The sequence below is a fragment of the Antechinus flavipes genome, chromosome 2 (assembly GCF_016432865.1).
Source record: "Antechinus flavipes isolate AdamAnt ecotype Samford, QLD, Australia chromosome 2, AdamAnt_v2, whole genome shotgun sequence".
In the NCBI taxonomy this organism is placed as follows: Eukaryota; Metazoa; Chordata; class Mammalia; order Dasyuromorphia; family Dasyuridae; genus Antechinus; species Antechinus flavipes.
This window is the reverse complement of record NC_067399.1, coordinates 677,615,497-677,630,108: the sequence shown is the minus strand read 5'-3', so window position 1 is coordinate 677,630,108 and position 14,612 is coordinate 677,615,497. Positions and strand designations below refer to the sequence as shown.

General features: G+C 49.7%; 1 protein-coding gene and 1 long non-coding RNA gene across 8 annotated transcripts in view; both read right to left on the bottom strand.

The window, feature by feature from the left end:
- The window catches only part of DOCK1 (dedicator of cytokinesis 1), a 467,911-nt gene that overhangs the window by 301,357 nt on the left and 151,942 nt on the right, over positions 1–14,612 (bottom strand). For both annotated transcript variants that reach the window (XM_051982706.1, XM_051982707.1), the window contains exons 26-27: positions 7,427–7,554; positions 6,767–6,862 (exon numbers count right to left, since the gene is read on the bottom strand). In XM_051982706.1, coding sequence (XP_051838666.1) covers positions 6,767–6,862; positions 7,427–7,554 — 224 coding nt within the window. The remainder of the gene's footprint in view (positions 1–6,766; positions 6,863–7,426; positions 7,555–14,612) is intronic.
- On the bottom strand, positions 9,203–10,892 carry LOC127552201 (uncharacterized). 6 transcript variants are annotated; one of them, XR_007951286.1, is made up of 4 exons: positions 10,424–10,892; positions 10,224–10,303; positions 10,104–10,143; positions 9,203–9,704 (listed from the first exon to the last, which is right to left on the bottom strand). It is a non-coding gene; the product is annotated as an uncharacterized LOC127552201 (long non-coding RNA). The 6 variants fall into 6 exon arrangements; XR_007951290.1 differs by lacking the exon at positions 10,104–10,143 and adding an exon at positions 9,951–9,990; XR_007951287.1 differs by lacking the exon at positions 10,104–10,143 and adding an exon at positions 9,832–9,871.

Sequence of the window (14,612 nt, the reverse complement as noted above, 5' to 3'; positions counted from 1 at the left end):
ATGTGGGGGGAAATGTGTTTCCTGTATTTTCTACAGTTTCTAATTAAAGTTATAAAAATGTTTCGAACAAGCTGGCCCACCTTCTGTCTGAAGACTCCCAGTGATCTCAGTGCAAGGACTGCAATGTTAGCAGCTTTCTAGAGAGCAAAATGAAACCTGGCATGTAAACACGAGGTGCCAACGCAGCCCGGGGGAAGGTCACGGCTGCCAGAGCGAGTCCAGGGCCCGAGCCAACAGAGCGGACAGCGGGCCTCCCGAGCAGCCTCCCGATTCCTTACAGACAGACAGACAGACAGACAGACACAAAGACACTAGATTTTTTCAGTCAGAAGTCAGGGTGGAGAGCCATTGCCCATGACCTTCACTGAAAAGAAACTTCATTAAAGTAGAACAAATTTCATTTTTAAATGACCCTGAAATTATGACTTTTACACAAGTCACCAATCAGTTCTTTTCTAATCTTAAAACAGACTAGTTGATTAACAATGAACCATTACTGAGACGTGAAACAAAAGGTGGTCTCCCCTCGCTCGGAGAATTGGCAATTACAGCATCCCTTGCAGAACAAGATAGCTCAAAGTTGGTTTTTTAAATGAATCTAAAATTTTGATTAAAACCACATATAAATTATAAGATTTATTTCATCACATTACATAAAATTTGGGAACAAAGTGACACATTTAAAGAAAATCAGACAGCTGGAAAAGACATGAAATCAGTGACATCCCATCACTCCTCAAAGTCTAGCTTTAAGAGCACCATAGAAGGCCAGTTTTCCACCGTAGCCCCCGTGAATAAGCCTTTTCCTCTGGGAATGCCACGAAGCCCTCCCCTCTTTTGCCTGCTCTGTAACCATGATGAATGGGGGCTCAGGAGAGGCTCAGAGTCACTCAAACTTCCTTAATAGCAGAAGAAGGCCCAGGGCCTCCCTTCCTCCATGAGCAGGAGGAAGATCTTCCGGAAGTAAGCTGGAACGCTCTCCCAGAGGTGGAGGTGCAGCAGGGAGCTGGGCTACAGCCTTCCCTTCATGGTGCTGGCAATTCTCCCTATAAGGAGGGAGGCGGAGGCCAGGTGAAGGCTCCGGGTGGCTTTAGGAAGGAGAGAAGTGGGGGGGGGGGGGGGAACCAGCTTTGTCCCCACTTCTGAGAGGCCAGGGGCCATATCCTTTGTGCCTTTAGATCTCCGGCCTGCCCACAGTAGGGACTTAATCAAAGTCACAAAAGTATAGTAACCATTTCTATAGCCAGAACAGCCATGGCCCTCTGTACCCTGGACCACTATGAGCCCCATCACTGGGAATAATAAATCCATTCACTTCTCTCTGAAATCCTGGCCCCAAAGAAGGGAAAGCAGTTAATGGCTGAGTGAGCCAAAAGAAGCCACCTGGGATGGACACTCGCTCTAGGTCGCCTAGACCGGCGGCATGCCCACCCCAAGCGGACGCCTCCAGGCCATCTCGCCATTTTCTCCCACCGTGGACCCCTTCCCCACTTCCACTTTCCATCTGTTCCTTCGCTTGTGGTCCTAAAACTGTGGCACCCCAGTTGTGACTCACTCCCAAACTCCCCTTCTGGACCCCAACTCTGCCCTCTGTGAATGGATGTTCAACGAGAGCCGGTCCTCTCCACTGTTGTATCCCCAGTCCTAACAACGCAGTCCGGCAGCTTTAAGAACAGAAGCTCTCTCTTTCCTTCGCTCCCCTTCCTCCCTCTCCTCAGAGGTGCTCGCCTTTATACCACATCCCAGGTCCTGGGTATCAGCTGCTCCCACCCCGGTTGGGCAGACCCCAAGGTATAGATGGAGGCAGAGCTCGGCCAAGAGCCGGCTCCCAGGAGGTTTGGACAGTGCCCGGGAAGGTCGATATTTTGGGCACCCGATGTCCAGTGGGCACTAATGTCTAACAGGGCCCCCTTCCTCATTCACTGATTCATTCTAAGAGGAACAGTCTAAAACCTGATCTTAGAAATAGACGTGACAGAATCCATTGAGAATTCTTTAGAGGGAATGACAAACCACTTAAGAGGGTTTACAAAACATCTTAGTTTTGTACAAAAAGTACAAAAGACGCGTCAGTCAGCCAGAAATACTGCTTCCGGGCCTACTATGTGTAGGGTCCCAGCAATACAAAGTCAAAGCCATTCCCTGCTCTCCAGAATATCAGTTTCCATGTTTTCTATCACACAGAAATGGTTCTTCCTATGCTGGGAGGCAACAAAGAACACACTAACCAAGTGCAAAACTTCTTGTCCAGGAAAGTCAAAAGGATAGAAAAAATCAGCAGCCGAACAAGGAGGCGGTTACAGATCCCACAAGGCAGGCCGTGTCCTGACTCAAAAAGGGAAATTGCAGAGAAGTCATTTCTTGTGCCTTTGCTGGAGCAAAGTAAGAACAATTACCTCCACACCACCCCAAGGGTAGAATGGCTTCCAACACTGACTATTTTAAAAGATTTTTTCATATCAAATATTTTATATAAATAAAATAAAAATAAATTAGATAAATATAAATAAATAATAAAAATATAATATATAATATAAATATATGAATATAAGTATAAAATATAAAAATAAATATCCTGAGTTCAAACTAGCTGTGGAGCTTTGGAGAAGTCACTTAACCCTGTTTGCCTCGAGATAGATAGATAGATAGATGTATATGTATATGTATACAGATATGTAAAAACATTTATGTGTGGGTGAGTTTTGGGAGATATGGATATCTTTGGATATAGATACACACACACACACACACACACACACACACACACACATCCACGTATTTGTTCTCTCAGGGCCATTTCAAAAAGCACAAGCTCATTGCGGAGACACTGACCCTCAGATTTCCCCCCGCACTCCTCATGCCATCTGCTCAGTAATCCCAGCCCTGTAAGTCCCCCTCCTTAGCTCCCGTCATTACGGAGGGGACCCTGGGCCCCCAAGGTTCGCCAGTGCGTCCGAGCTGCAGAAGGGCTCACGCTCGCTGGAGAAGCCCGAAGGACGAGCACTTGGTCGGGTGGCTCGCCGAGGCTGAGGCCCATTGTTCATTCCCCGCTAACTGGCGGGGACCCCCAGCCTGGCAGCCCCCGAGTTCTGAGGCACGGAGACGCTCCGATGGGCATCCGTGGAGAAAAGACCCAGGAGGACAAAGTCCTGGCTCCTTAAAGCCATCTAATGGCATCTACATGTACACGGAGACAAAATACACCAATGATCAAACCCGGGCCCAGACAACCTGACGTGAGACACCGTCACCGGCCCTAAACTGGCCGTGGTTATAAAAGGCAAAGCCCGAGCGCGCCCTCAGCTCGGGGAGCCCCAAAGTCCTCTGGCAGAAGGAATCAATGCTCTCATCTTCCGTCAACCCTTTGTAAAGGAGAGTCTGTGAGACCAACTGTCACCTTGTCGCCTGGTGGCGTGAGGAATCAGGCCAGAGCAGCCTCCCTACTGCTCGAAGGGAGGAAGCTCCAGCAGGTTAAGTGGAACAACAAAATGGCTCTCGCACACACAGGAAGGTTCTGGCCAGCCTCCCACCGAAGCTGTGGCCCCTGCCCGGGAAACCCCCGAGTCCAGACTGCAGGGGCAGCACGGCCTGAGGGGCAGCTTATTTATGTGTGCATGGGCCAGGAAAGGGTAAGAGGGAGAGGAGGATGTGGGGAGGGAGGGACAGGAAGGGAGAGGGCGGGAGAAGAAAAAGGGGGAGAGAAGGAAAAGAAAAGGGGAGTGAGTGAGAGGGAAAGATGGCGAGGGAGGGAGAGGAAAGACAGAGAAATGGCCCCAAAGCAGCGAGAGATTCCCCAAGATCACCAGGCCAGACCTGGCAATGGCCTACAATCCATCACGAGGACACCAACCAGTCCCCAGGCATTTAGCAAGTGCCTACTGGTGCCGGGCGCTGGGGAACACACTGTGGCCCATGAGGGCCGACCCCACTCCCGGCCCTGCCCCCAACACAGTAGAAGACATAACAGGCAAACAGGGGGGTCCAAACAAGCCCAGAACGCTACCCTGTGGGTCACAAGTGGGGTCAGCCCGGGGAGGAGGAAACGCCCCTGCCTGGGGCAACCTGCCCAAGCACTTCCCTTCTCGGTGTGTTGTCCCACTAGAGGCTGAAGCGGGCAACCTCCACGGAGCCTTGTGGGCCACGCCAGGACCCCCGGGCGCTGCTGAGGCCATGGAACCGGGTCCCCATTTTGTGTTCTGCGAACACACAGAACAGGTCTCCGCCACGAAGCCCCCTCCCCTGCAGATGGGAGCGAGGGTCTAGGCTGACAGGAACGTGTGGCTCCTTCCCCAGCTCCTTCCCAGGTCCGCCGCCTTGTCACCACCTCCCAGCTTGGTCCCTAATCTAATTCCGGATGCTACCACATGGGCACAGGAGGCAGGAATCCTGATCCAGGGTGCGGGGGGCAGGCCGACCATCGGGGCCTCAGTTTCAGAGAAGGGGAGGGGGGCAGCAGAGGAAGGGGCTGATTCCCACTCAGAGCAACGCAAATATGACCTGGCTCTCTGAAAAACGGGCTGATGACCCGACCTCCCCTTAAAGAATCAGGCCGCCGTCCATCTGCTCAAGTCTGCTCCAGTTCCTGCCACAAGGTCCAGTGAGAACAAGGGGATTTCCCACAACTGGACTGGAGCAGTTTTTCAAACTGGCAGCAACCGGAGAGAGAACCGGGCACCAGGAGTGCTATTCTAGTGGAGAGATACTCTGTGGCGTCCCAATATACACACCCTGACCTTCTACCCCCCACCGAAAAGCATCCTGGGTATGGAGTTTATGTGGCAGCAAGGTAGCCTAGTAAATAGATTTGTAGTCAAGTGTTCCTGAGTGCAAATCTCCCCACAGGCACCTAATACCTGTGTGAATCTCCCTCATTAACGGTTTCTTCCATTCTAAGTAAGAAAAAAATTGGCAATCAACTCATAAGGTTGTGAAAATCATAATCTTTGCACCAAATCAGCGGTCAGATGAAACAGCATGTGAAAGCTCTAGGGAAATGTTAACGGTTATTTTTAACATGACCTATCAATTATCTTCTTTCACACTCAATTGCTGCATTTGTGACATGAAGGGCTGGAATTGTCCTACTTCTAAGAGCTCTTCCAGCTCCAAGTCTGTGGCCCATTATACTACCAGACTCAAAATAAAAGCCTCCTGCCCCTTCACTAAAAATTAAGCCTAATTAAAATTTTCCAACATTTCGGCCAATACTGAATCAAATTTCTGTGTGATTAAAGCTACGTTAAATGGATCTCTCTGGAATTGGTCCAGTGACTCTGTTTCCCCTTCTCCCCATCTCCTATAAAGTAAGGTGGAAATACTGCCATCATTTAGTATACATCTTCCTCTGGCTGATCATTGTAGAATTGGAAAACTTATTTCAACACAAAATACCCCCAATAACAAGGATGAGAATAGGGTAAAGAGAGGCACTGGATGGGAACCTTTGAATGTACCCAAGGAAGGATTCCCACGTGAATGAGCTCTTGAGCCCAAGGCAATATTGAGGTACCAAAGGGCCCAGCAGCAGAAATTGGCGTTGATATATTCAAAAAACCATTCTAAGGCCCATCAAGATAAAAAGAAGCCTCAGCCTCATCCTAGAAACACAGCCCTCTTGATTTTGGCTCAGCTTCCTCTTTAATTTAGGACAGAAAATTCATTTTTGCACCAGAGAGAGAGAGAATAACAACAGTAGAAAATTAGGAGTAAGGAAAATTTACTTTCACAAGAAAAGTGGAAAAAAATCTGGAAACATCATAGAACCATCGTACCAGACCCAGAAATAATCTAGCATATTGACATACAACACATGGCACATTCAAGCTGCAAGAGAGAACACTCATCCTGTACCAAAATGCCTTTGAAATCAAATCCTCAGTCTTCTCACATGCTAATTATCCAAGCTTTCCCACAAATTGTGCTTGGAAAGAAAGACTGGGGTGGGAGGGGAAAGGAGGAAGACAGAGGGAAAGAAGGGAGGGAGAGAGAAAGAGAGGGGAGAGAAGGTGGGAGGGGGAGAGAGAAAGAGGGAGGGATGGAGGAAGGGAGAGAGAGAGAAAGAAAGAAAGAAAGAAAGAGAGAGAAAAAGAAAGAAAGAAAGAAAGAAAGAGAAAAAAGAAAGAAAGAAAGAGAAAAAAAAAAAAGAAAGACATAAGCCGTGTGGCACACAGCTACACTGAATTAATTTAGTAATATGAAAAAGAGCCACAACTGCTGATTTTCATTCCACTCTTCACATTGATCTCTGATCAGCCATGATGAGGACTGACATCATCACAAAGCAGTCTCTGAGAGCAGCTCCAGGACCCCTTGGGGGGCCGGCCTTGTCCTGCCATGTCTGGTGGGCCCAGCTTCGGGCCACCATGACACTTGCCAATTGCAGGCAGCCGACCTGGAGTACCAGAATGACAGGGTCAACCAGATGTGCCATACGTGAGATTTCTGACTGGGCATCTGGGAAAGGCCGGTTTCCCGGGGCTGACTTGATGAGACAATTTTATCTGGGTCACAGTTGTTCTCTGCCCATTTGAGTTCCAAGCTGAAGTCACAAATAAACACTAAATCATACTCCATAAACCACAGTAATCATAAAAGTATCAAGTTTGCTCACTGTGATGAAGATTTAAATTTGTTCATCATGGAGAAATGGCCACACTCATCATCATTATCATCATCATCCTCATCATCCTCATCCTTATCATCATCATCATCATCATCCTCCTCATCATCACCCCCCCACACAGAGCTGACAGCAGTAACCACTCACAATGAGTTCAGAATCCCGTCCCATGGAGATGACGGTTCGGTTCACGGTCCGAAGCAGCTTCTCCATGATGAGCTGAACGTGTCGCTGTGTGGGTCCCTGGAGAAGAATCACAGAGTACCGACAATCAACCCCAAAAGACTGTCATTAAAATTCTAGCCCTGATGTTTGCTATGAAATCTTTCACCCAGTTAAAAGCAAATCAATTAGGACCCTTAACAAGATGAAAAATGGCCCCTGTCAAAGGCAAAGGCCCACACAAAGAAAGTCCAAGCCATTTTATTAATTCGAGCTCATTAATGATAATTTGTTGTATAATTGCAGGAATTTGATTTAAGCAAATCTTAAAAATAATAAAGAATAGATCCATTCAAAGGATGTAATTTTTATGATCTTTCATTAGTCAACTAATTAACCATCTCCAGACTGGGTCACTTTTTAAATCAATGGCTGTAACTGCTATAATTTAGTGGTGGAAGTATGGGACAATGGAGAGCGGAGTGACCTTGGGCTGCGATGAGCTGCCTCTGGCACGTCCCGGCTGGGGGCCCGGGCTGGCGCCCACCAGCCCCCCTCATCGGCCCAACCCCGAAGCCCAGACGGAGGCAGACTTCGTCTCCGCCTCCCTCCCCGCCGCGGCCGGCCCACACGGTCCCCACTCACCACGTCGTTCCGGTAGAGCACCTCCAGAATGTTACTGAGCAGCTGACAGCAGGCCTCCAGGTCCTCCTGCCGCTCCAGGTGATACTTCAGCTGCTCCGTCATCATGGGGAGCAGGATCTCTCGGCAGTCTGGGTGGAAAGATGAGGACACGCTTTAGGAGGAACAGGGGGAAGACGAGTGCGCCCCTTCGGGCATTTTAAGGCCCATAAAGCACAGTTCTCTTAAGAACCCCATTGGGAGGCAGGGCCAACTCTCAGGGTTCTGCTTTTAAGCCATTTCGGGGCACCACAAGGGCAAGTCTGGAGTCAAGAATACTCATCTTCCTGAGTTCAAATCCAGCCACAAACACGGCTGTGTGACCTGCACAAACTGTTTCATAATATTTGCCTTAGTTTCTGAATCTGTAAAATGAGCTGGAGAATAATGGCAAATCCTTCCAGTACCTTTGCCAAAAACAAAAAGGGGGGAGAGGTAATGAGGGGTCACAAAGCGTCAGGAACCACAAAACAATGTTTATTGGATGGAGACGAGTGGGGAGCGAGCAGAGGCCATTCACTTGTCTAAGGCTCAGGAACCCTAACCCTAAAAATGGGAAGGGATAAAATGAGAGAATAGGATTGTGACATCAGCAGCCTGACAAGCTGAGGGTCAAATGAGCACAATGGGGTAAATGGGGCCCACATCCCAAGCGTGATTGGAAGGTGCAAAAAGTGTGCAAAAACCAAATAGAGAATGAGCGAGCAAACAAATAAACGTCAGAGAATAATGAATGAATAAATAAATGGGGAGAGGAAAAAAATAAATGGGGGAGAGACACAGAGAGAGAGAAAGAGACAGGGACAGACAGAAAGAGAGAAACAGAAAGAGACAGAGAGACAGAGACACAGACACAGAGTGCTTTCCTCACAGAGCTTTGTGACAGAAGCAAGGCTAAGTAACCCCTGCTACCAATGCCAAGGTGAGACTGCAACGCTTGCAGAGATAAATATAAATGATGTACAAAGTAAATGTGTCCAGAGCAATTGTAAAGAAAGAGAGGAAGTGGGAAAGCCCCCAAGAGGCGCCCGGACTGGGCCCTGGAGGCCTGGACTCCTTGCCCAGTGACCGAGCTGGGGCCCTCCGGCCTTCCTGGCCAGCCGCACTGACTAGGCCGGGGTCTTTCTGCCTGGGTGTCCGGTCTGTCCCGGGCCCCGCAGGAGGCCCAAATGCAAGAGCACTCAGTGTCGCTTCCTCCCCATGTTTCTGGTCCTGGCCCTCCGGCTGTCCACTGACGTGCACGGGGACACGGTCTCAGAATAATTTTTAATGCATAAAAGAAACGGGTTCCAAAGGAAGATGAGGAGGCACAAACCCGGCATCAGGAACCCCCTGCATGCGAGGCTGGGGAGAGCCTGGCCGGGTCCCCTTACTCTCCCCTTTATGACCAGCTCAGGGTCTGTTCTGTTTCTGGACACTTTTAATGCCTTGTTCCTTAGAAAGATGGCCAAGAATGTCACCCTCACTAGCCTGGAGCGGAGGGCAACAATAAAACAGGAAAACTGAGGGACCATTGGGGAACTGGAGCCAAGGATGGCCAGGAAAGCGCTCCCCCACACACGCCCCTCGGGATGAGACAGGCTTGATCCGTCGTGCCCTCTATGCCATGGAGCGCCGCCCCCGCCAACCTTCCTTCCCCGAACCCTCTCGGGCCCTGCCCACTTCTTCCCTCCTCGGGGTCTACGATCACCAAGTCTCCGCAAACCTCTGTTTTTGATCTCCAGAGTCCCTCCACCCCCTTTTCTCAAGCTCTCTCACCTTTTCTCAGCCAAATTCCCAGAAAACCATCAGGGTTTAATGGCTCTCTGACCTCTCCTTTCCTCCTGCTCTCCTGAACCTTCTGCAATCTGGTTCCTGACTATTTTTGGCTTTTTCTTTCCCTCTCCAGCGGGCAGCCCCGAGTCTGGTACAGAAGAGCTTAATAAGTGTGGGTCAACTGGTCACCCTCCAGCTGAAACTGCTCTTTCCAAATGCACCAGTGATCTCACGAGCAAAGCTGATGACCCTTCCTCCTTCCTCAGTGGGCTTCTCTGCGCCTGATGACCACCCACCATTGCTAAATATTCTCTCCTCTCTGGATGCATGTGACCTTGGTCTCTCCCAGTTCCCTTCCTGTTTGTCCCTGTGACCTTGGTCTCCCCCAGTTCCCTTCCCATTTGTCCCTGTGACCTTTGTCTCTCCCGGTTCCCTTCCCGTTTGTCTCTGTGATCTTTGTCTCTCCCTTCCCATTTGTCCCTGTGACCTTTGTCTCTCCCTTCCCGTTGTCCCTGTGACCTTTGTCTCTCCCGGTTCCCTTCCCGTTTGTCCCTGTGACCTTTGTCTCTCCCGGTTCCCTTCCCGTTTGTCCCTGTGACCTTTGTCCCTGTGACCTTTGTCTCTCCCGGTTCCCTTCCCGTTTGTCCCTGTGACCTTTGTCTCTCCCGTTCCCTTCCCGTTTGTCCCTGTGACCTTTGTCTCTCCCGGTTTCCTTCCCGTTTGTCCCTGTGACCTTTGTCTCTCCCGGTTCCCTTCCCGTTTGTCCCTGTGACCTTTGTCTCTCCCGGTTTCCTTCCCGTTTGTCCCTGTGACCTTTGTCTTTCCCGGTTCCTTTCCCGCTTGTCCCTGTGACCTTTGTCTCTCCCTTCCCATTTGTCTCTATGACCTTTGTCTCTCCCGGTTCCCTTCCCGTTTGTCCCTGTGACCTTTGTCTCTCCCGGTTCCCTTCCCGTTTGTCCCTGTGACCTTGGTCTCTCCCAGTTCCCTTCCCGCTTGTCCTTGTGACCTTTGTCTCTCCCGGTTCCCTTCCCATTTGTCCCTGTGACCTTTGTCTCTCCCGGTTCCCTTCCCATTTGTCCCTGTGACCTTTGTCTCTCCCGGTTCCCTTTCCATTTGTCCCTGTGACCTTTGTCTCTCCCAGTTCCCTTCCCATTTGTCCCTGTGACCTTGGTCTCTCCCAGTTCCCTTCCCGCTTGTCCTTGTGACCTTTGTCTCTCCCGGTTCCCTTCCCATTTGTCCCTGTGACCTTTGTCTCTCCCGGTTCCCTTCCCATTTGTCCCTGTGACCTTTGTCTCTCCCTTTCCATTTGTCCCTGTGACCTTTGTCCCTCCCAGTTCCCTTCCCATTTGTCCCTGTGACCTTTGTCTCTCCCTTCCTGTTTATTCCTGTGACCTTTGTCTCTTCCGGTTCCCGTCCCACTTTTCTGACTGCTCCACAGCCTCCTGCCAGCTTCTCATCCACGTCTCTCCCACTGACCGTATCCCAAAGCTCCATCCTGGGACAGCTTTATTTTTTCCTCTCCAGGGCCTCACTTGAAGATCTCATTGGCTCCCGTGGGTCCGACCTTCCTCGTGCCCCCTCCCCACAAAGCACCTCCACAGACTGCGAGCTCAAGCTCAGCGCCAGGGAGCACGGACCGAGACCTTCCCTGCCCACTGACACTGGGGCTGGCCCTTCCCCAGCTGTGCTCCCATCAGGAAGCCCTTTTAGAAGCAGATGGGGCCCAAGAACCAACTGCATCTAACTGGACTTTGAGGAGAGTCTCTGGCACCGAGGGAAGGAACACACCGTTCCAGTGAAAATGTTTTTTAAGCTCAAACTCAACATGGCCAGAAAAGAACTCATTTTCCCCAAAAAATCGTTCCTCATTCAAACTCTCATTTCTGTTGGGGGCGTTGCTACCACATGGAATCCGGGGAAAGAGTTCACAAGCAAGACCGTTCCGAGAGCTCCTAGTTCGCAGACTCGATGCCATTCTCGCCGCCCGCTCCGGCTCTCTACAGACTGTCCGACATGTCCTGTGGAACACGCCTTACTGAGAGAAACGCCCAGAACCTTTTGTCCGACATCCATAAGGCAGCTCGGGTGAGTGGGGAAGCCCCGGGCACTTCTGCCTTACGACGCCATGTGCACAGGGGCCGATTCCTCGATGTAACCAGAAACCACGAGCTGAGATCATTACAAGAGTAATTATCTTAGACAGGAAGCTGGAAATGTTGGGTTATAACCTCACATCGCAGCACCAGGAGAGAATTTTCTCCTGGCTAGCCCTCCCATAATCCCTTGGGGTGACAAAAAGTTCTCCGAGTTGCCCCCCAAGATGCAAATCTTGATGCCAGGGACTGTCTCCCCCTCATCTAAGACCTCTCCCCTCACCAGGCAGAGCATCCCAAGATCCAAGTCTCTCCGCAAGCCCCTCGGCTGGCCACAATACCTGCCAGGTACAAAACCTGCTGGTCAGAACTGTGCTAAAATGGAACCTCCGGTGGCCGTTTAAGCCAGAAGTCAACGTGGCCTCAAAGTCTCTGCAAGGAGAGATCATCCAAAAGAAGGAAAATCTACCCTCGGATGTGAAATCCAAGCCTGGAGTAAACACAGACTCCAGAGCTCATAAATGAGAGCGCCCAGACCCCCAGAATCTGCCGTCTTCCTGGCTATTTATTAGGGGTGACATTTCAGAAAATGTTCATGACAATAAAAGTCTAAGTTCAGCCTTTATTAGCTGTGGTCCGTCACCCATCTCAGAGATCAGAAAGCACATTTTCCTCCTCAGCATCTTCGAAAAGTCTCCTAAGACCTAGCCAGCTACTCACAATTTAATTGCACAGCATATGAAGACCTTGGTTCTGGGGTGATTGGATAAAACTGCACAGTGCTGGGGGGAGGAGGGGAGGCGGTCAGAGACCTGGGTTAAATTTCCAGCCTGGACAGTTTGTGACACGAGTAAGTGACCCAGCCTTCAGGGACTAACGTTTCTCAGGAAAGACGAGGGTGAACTCCATGGTTCATTCCGTGAAATCTTAGGATTCCATGAGACTTGGGCCAGAGGGCTCAGCGCTGGAAGGAAATCAGACTTTAAATGGACCTCCACAGACATCCTGATGCTGAAAGTTTCCAAGCTCAGCACAGTTGTGTGGAGGTGATGTTTTCATTCAGCAGATTATCCCTCTCTTCACTGAGGAGCTCGCAGCCTATCATTTCAAGAAAACAGACTCTAAATCTGATGGTCTATGGTCATAGGGACCTATAGGCACCTATAACTTGAAGAGGACCTTTAATCGTTTTTCCATTTTCCAGTCAGAAATACTCTGCTCAGAAAAATGGCAAAATCCCAAATGGAAAAGAAGCCCAGGAAATTAAATCTTCATCTGAACCAGCCACCTTACTTCGGCTTAAGGATGGAGGAAGCCCGACGTGACCCTTCAGGCTTACTGTCCATCACCCTCCTTCAGACACTCTGTGCTCCAGCCCAAAACTGCTCCCTGAAGGGACTCGTAGCACATTCCTGTTTTTGCACAGGTTTTCCTCCAAGCTCAGAACACTCATGGCTTGCAGTTTGCGGAGACTTAGTGATTGTGGACCACGAGGAGGGAAGAAGTGAGCAGGGCCCGAGAGGGGTTTGGGGAAGAAAGATTGGCGGGGGCGGCGCTCCATCGCTACCTTGAAGAAGGACTGGACGTGGCTCTTTTCAAAGCTGAGATGATTAGGACCAGTTTCCATGGTCTTGTGATGGAGAGAGCCACTGACATCCAGAGAGAGGACTGAGGGGAACAAGTGTGGATCACACCATAGTTTTATCTTTTTTTGTTGTTATTTGCTTGCTCTTTTTTTCTCTCATTTTTTCCCTTTTGATCGGATTTTTCTTGGGCAGCATGATAAATGTGGAAATATGTTTAGAAGAACTGAACACGTTTAAGCTGTACTGGATTATTTTCTTGTCTAGGGCAAAGGGGTGGGGGGAAGGGAGGGAGAAAAATCTTGGAACACAAGTTTTTGCAAGGATGAATGTTGAAAACTACTCTTGCACATATTTTGAAAACTAAGAAGATATTATTTAAGAGAAGAATAATGGCTGTTTTCCTTCAAAGCCTAAATCAATGGCCTTCCGTACACCCCTTCTGATCGCCCCTCTCAGTGTGCTCCACTGCCCTGGATTCATTTTGGTCTTGACTCTGTACCTATTGGTAAAAACTTATCTCTGTCTATGTCGTCTCCACCAGTAAAAAGTATGCTCCTCGAGGGCACGGAAAGTCTCCTTTTTGCCTTGGCACCCAAGGACAGCGCCCGGCATGCAGAAAAGGCTTAATAAAAGTCGGCTGAACTGCCTAGATCTGCCCGGGTGTCTTCATGACTGGGATACACAATTAGAGTCAACAGGATTTCGACATCTGCTCACCGGCTGCTGCCCGGGTCCAAAGCCCAATGCTGCAGACTGGGCTAACGTAGGCAGAAGATAACATATTCATCTTAATAAAGAGATGTTCAGCAGGCAGGCATCCTTACTGACTTCTCAATGCTCGAGCAAAACATCTGGCCATCTTACAAGAGCCGAGCTCCGGCCCAACGTGGCCATGAGAGTAGCTTTATCCACTTAAAACATTTGCTTTTATGAACACCGAGCAATGTGTTTTTTCATTTGGAGTTTGCAAAGGCAGAGGAAACAAATGACCCATAAAGGGATCTTTAATAACCTGGCTCTCATTATAATGCACCAAGATAACAATTAACACTTTTAATGAGAATCAGACAGGAAGAGCTCATCTAAATGGGGGATGCTGTCCATTTATCTTCTCGGGGACAAATCATTTTTAAATAGAGAAATCATCCTATTTTTCAGCCAGCTGAGAACTTCATTTAACTTGGGCTCATCCGCTCCTCACCCCCACCTGCCTCCCCAGGTAAATCCTAAAGGAAAAGTGAAATAACTTCTGGGATGAGAGACATCTGCATATATTGCACTTTGTTTGTGAGTGCAAGTCAGCTGACTATGGCAGCATCTACAGAGCCGGGCAAGGAGGACAGAACCCTGGCCCCAGGGGGTTTATGTTCTGAGGGAAGGGATGAGACAGAACAGGAGATGATTTGAGGAGGAAAAAGAGATTGAGGGATCAGATCAGGCTTCACAGAAGCCTCTTAGAACTGATCTGGGAGTCAAATCTAGGCAAGAACATAGACTGAGCCTGTTCTAAGCTTGGGGAAGAGCCCGGGCCAAGCGATGGAGGCAAGAGACGGAACGCGGCATCCAGGGACAGTAAGCCGGCTGGTTTGACTGGAAATTGGAGTGGGTGAAAGGGAGTGATGGGAAATGGGGCTGGGCAGGGAGGCTCGGGGGAGATGCTACAGCAGAGATGCTTCAGCAATGGAACGATGCTCCTTCACTCGATGGGCCTCGGAG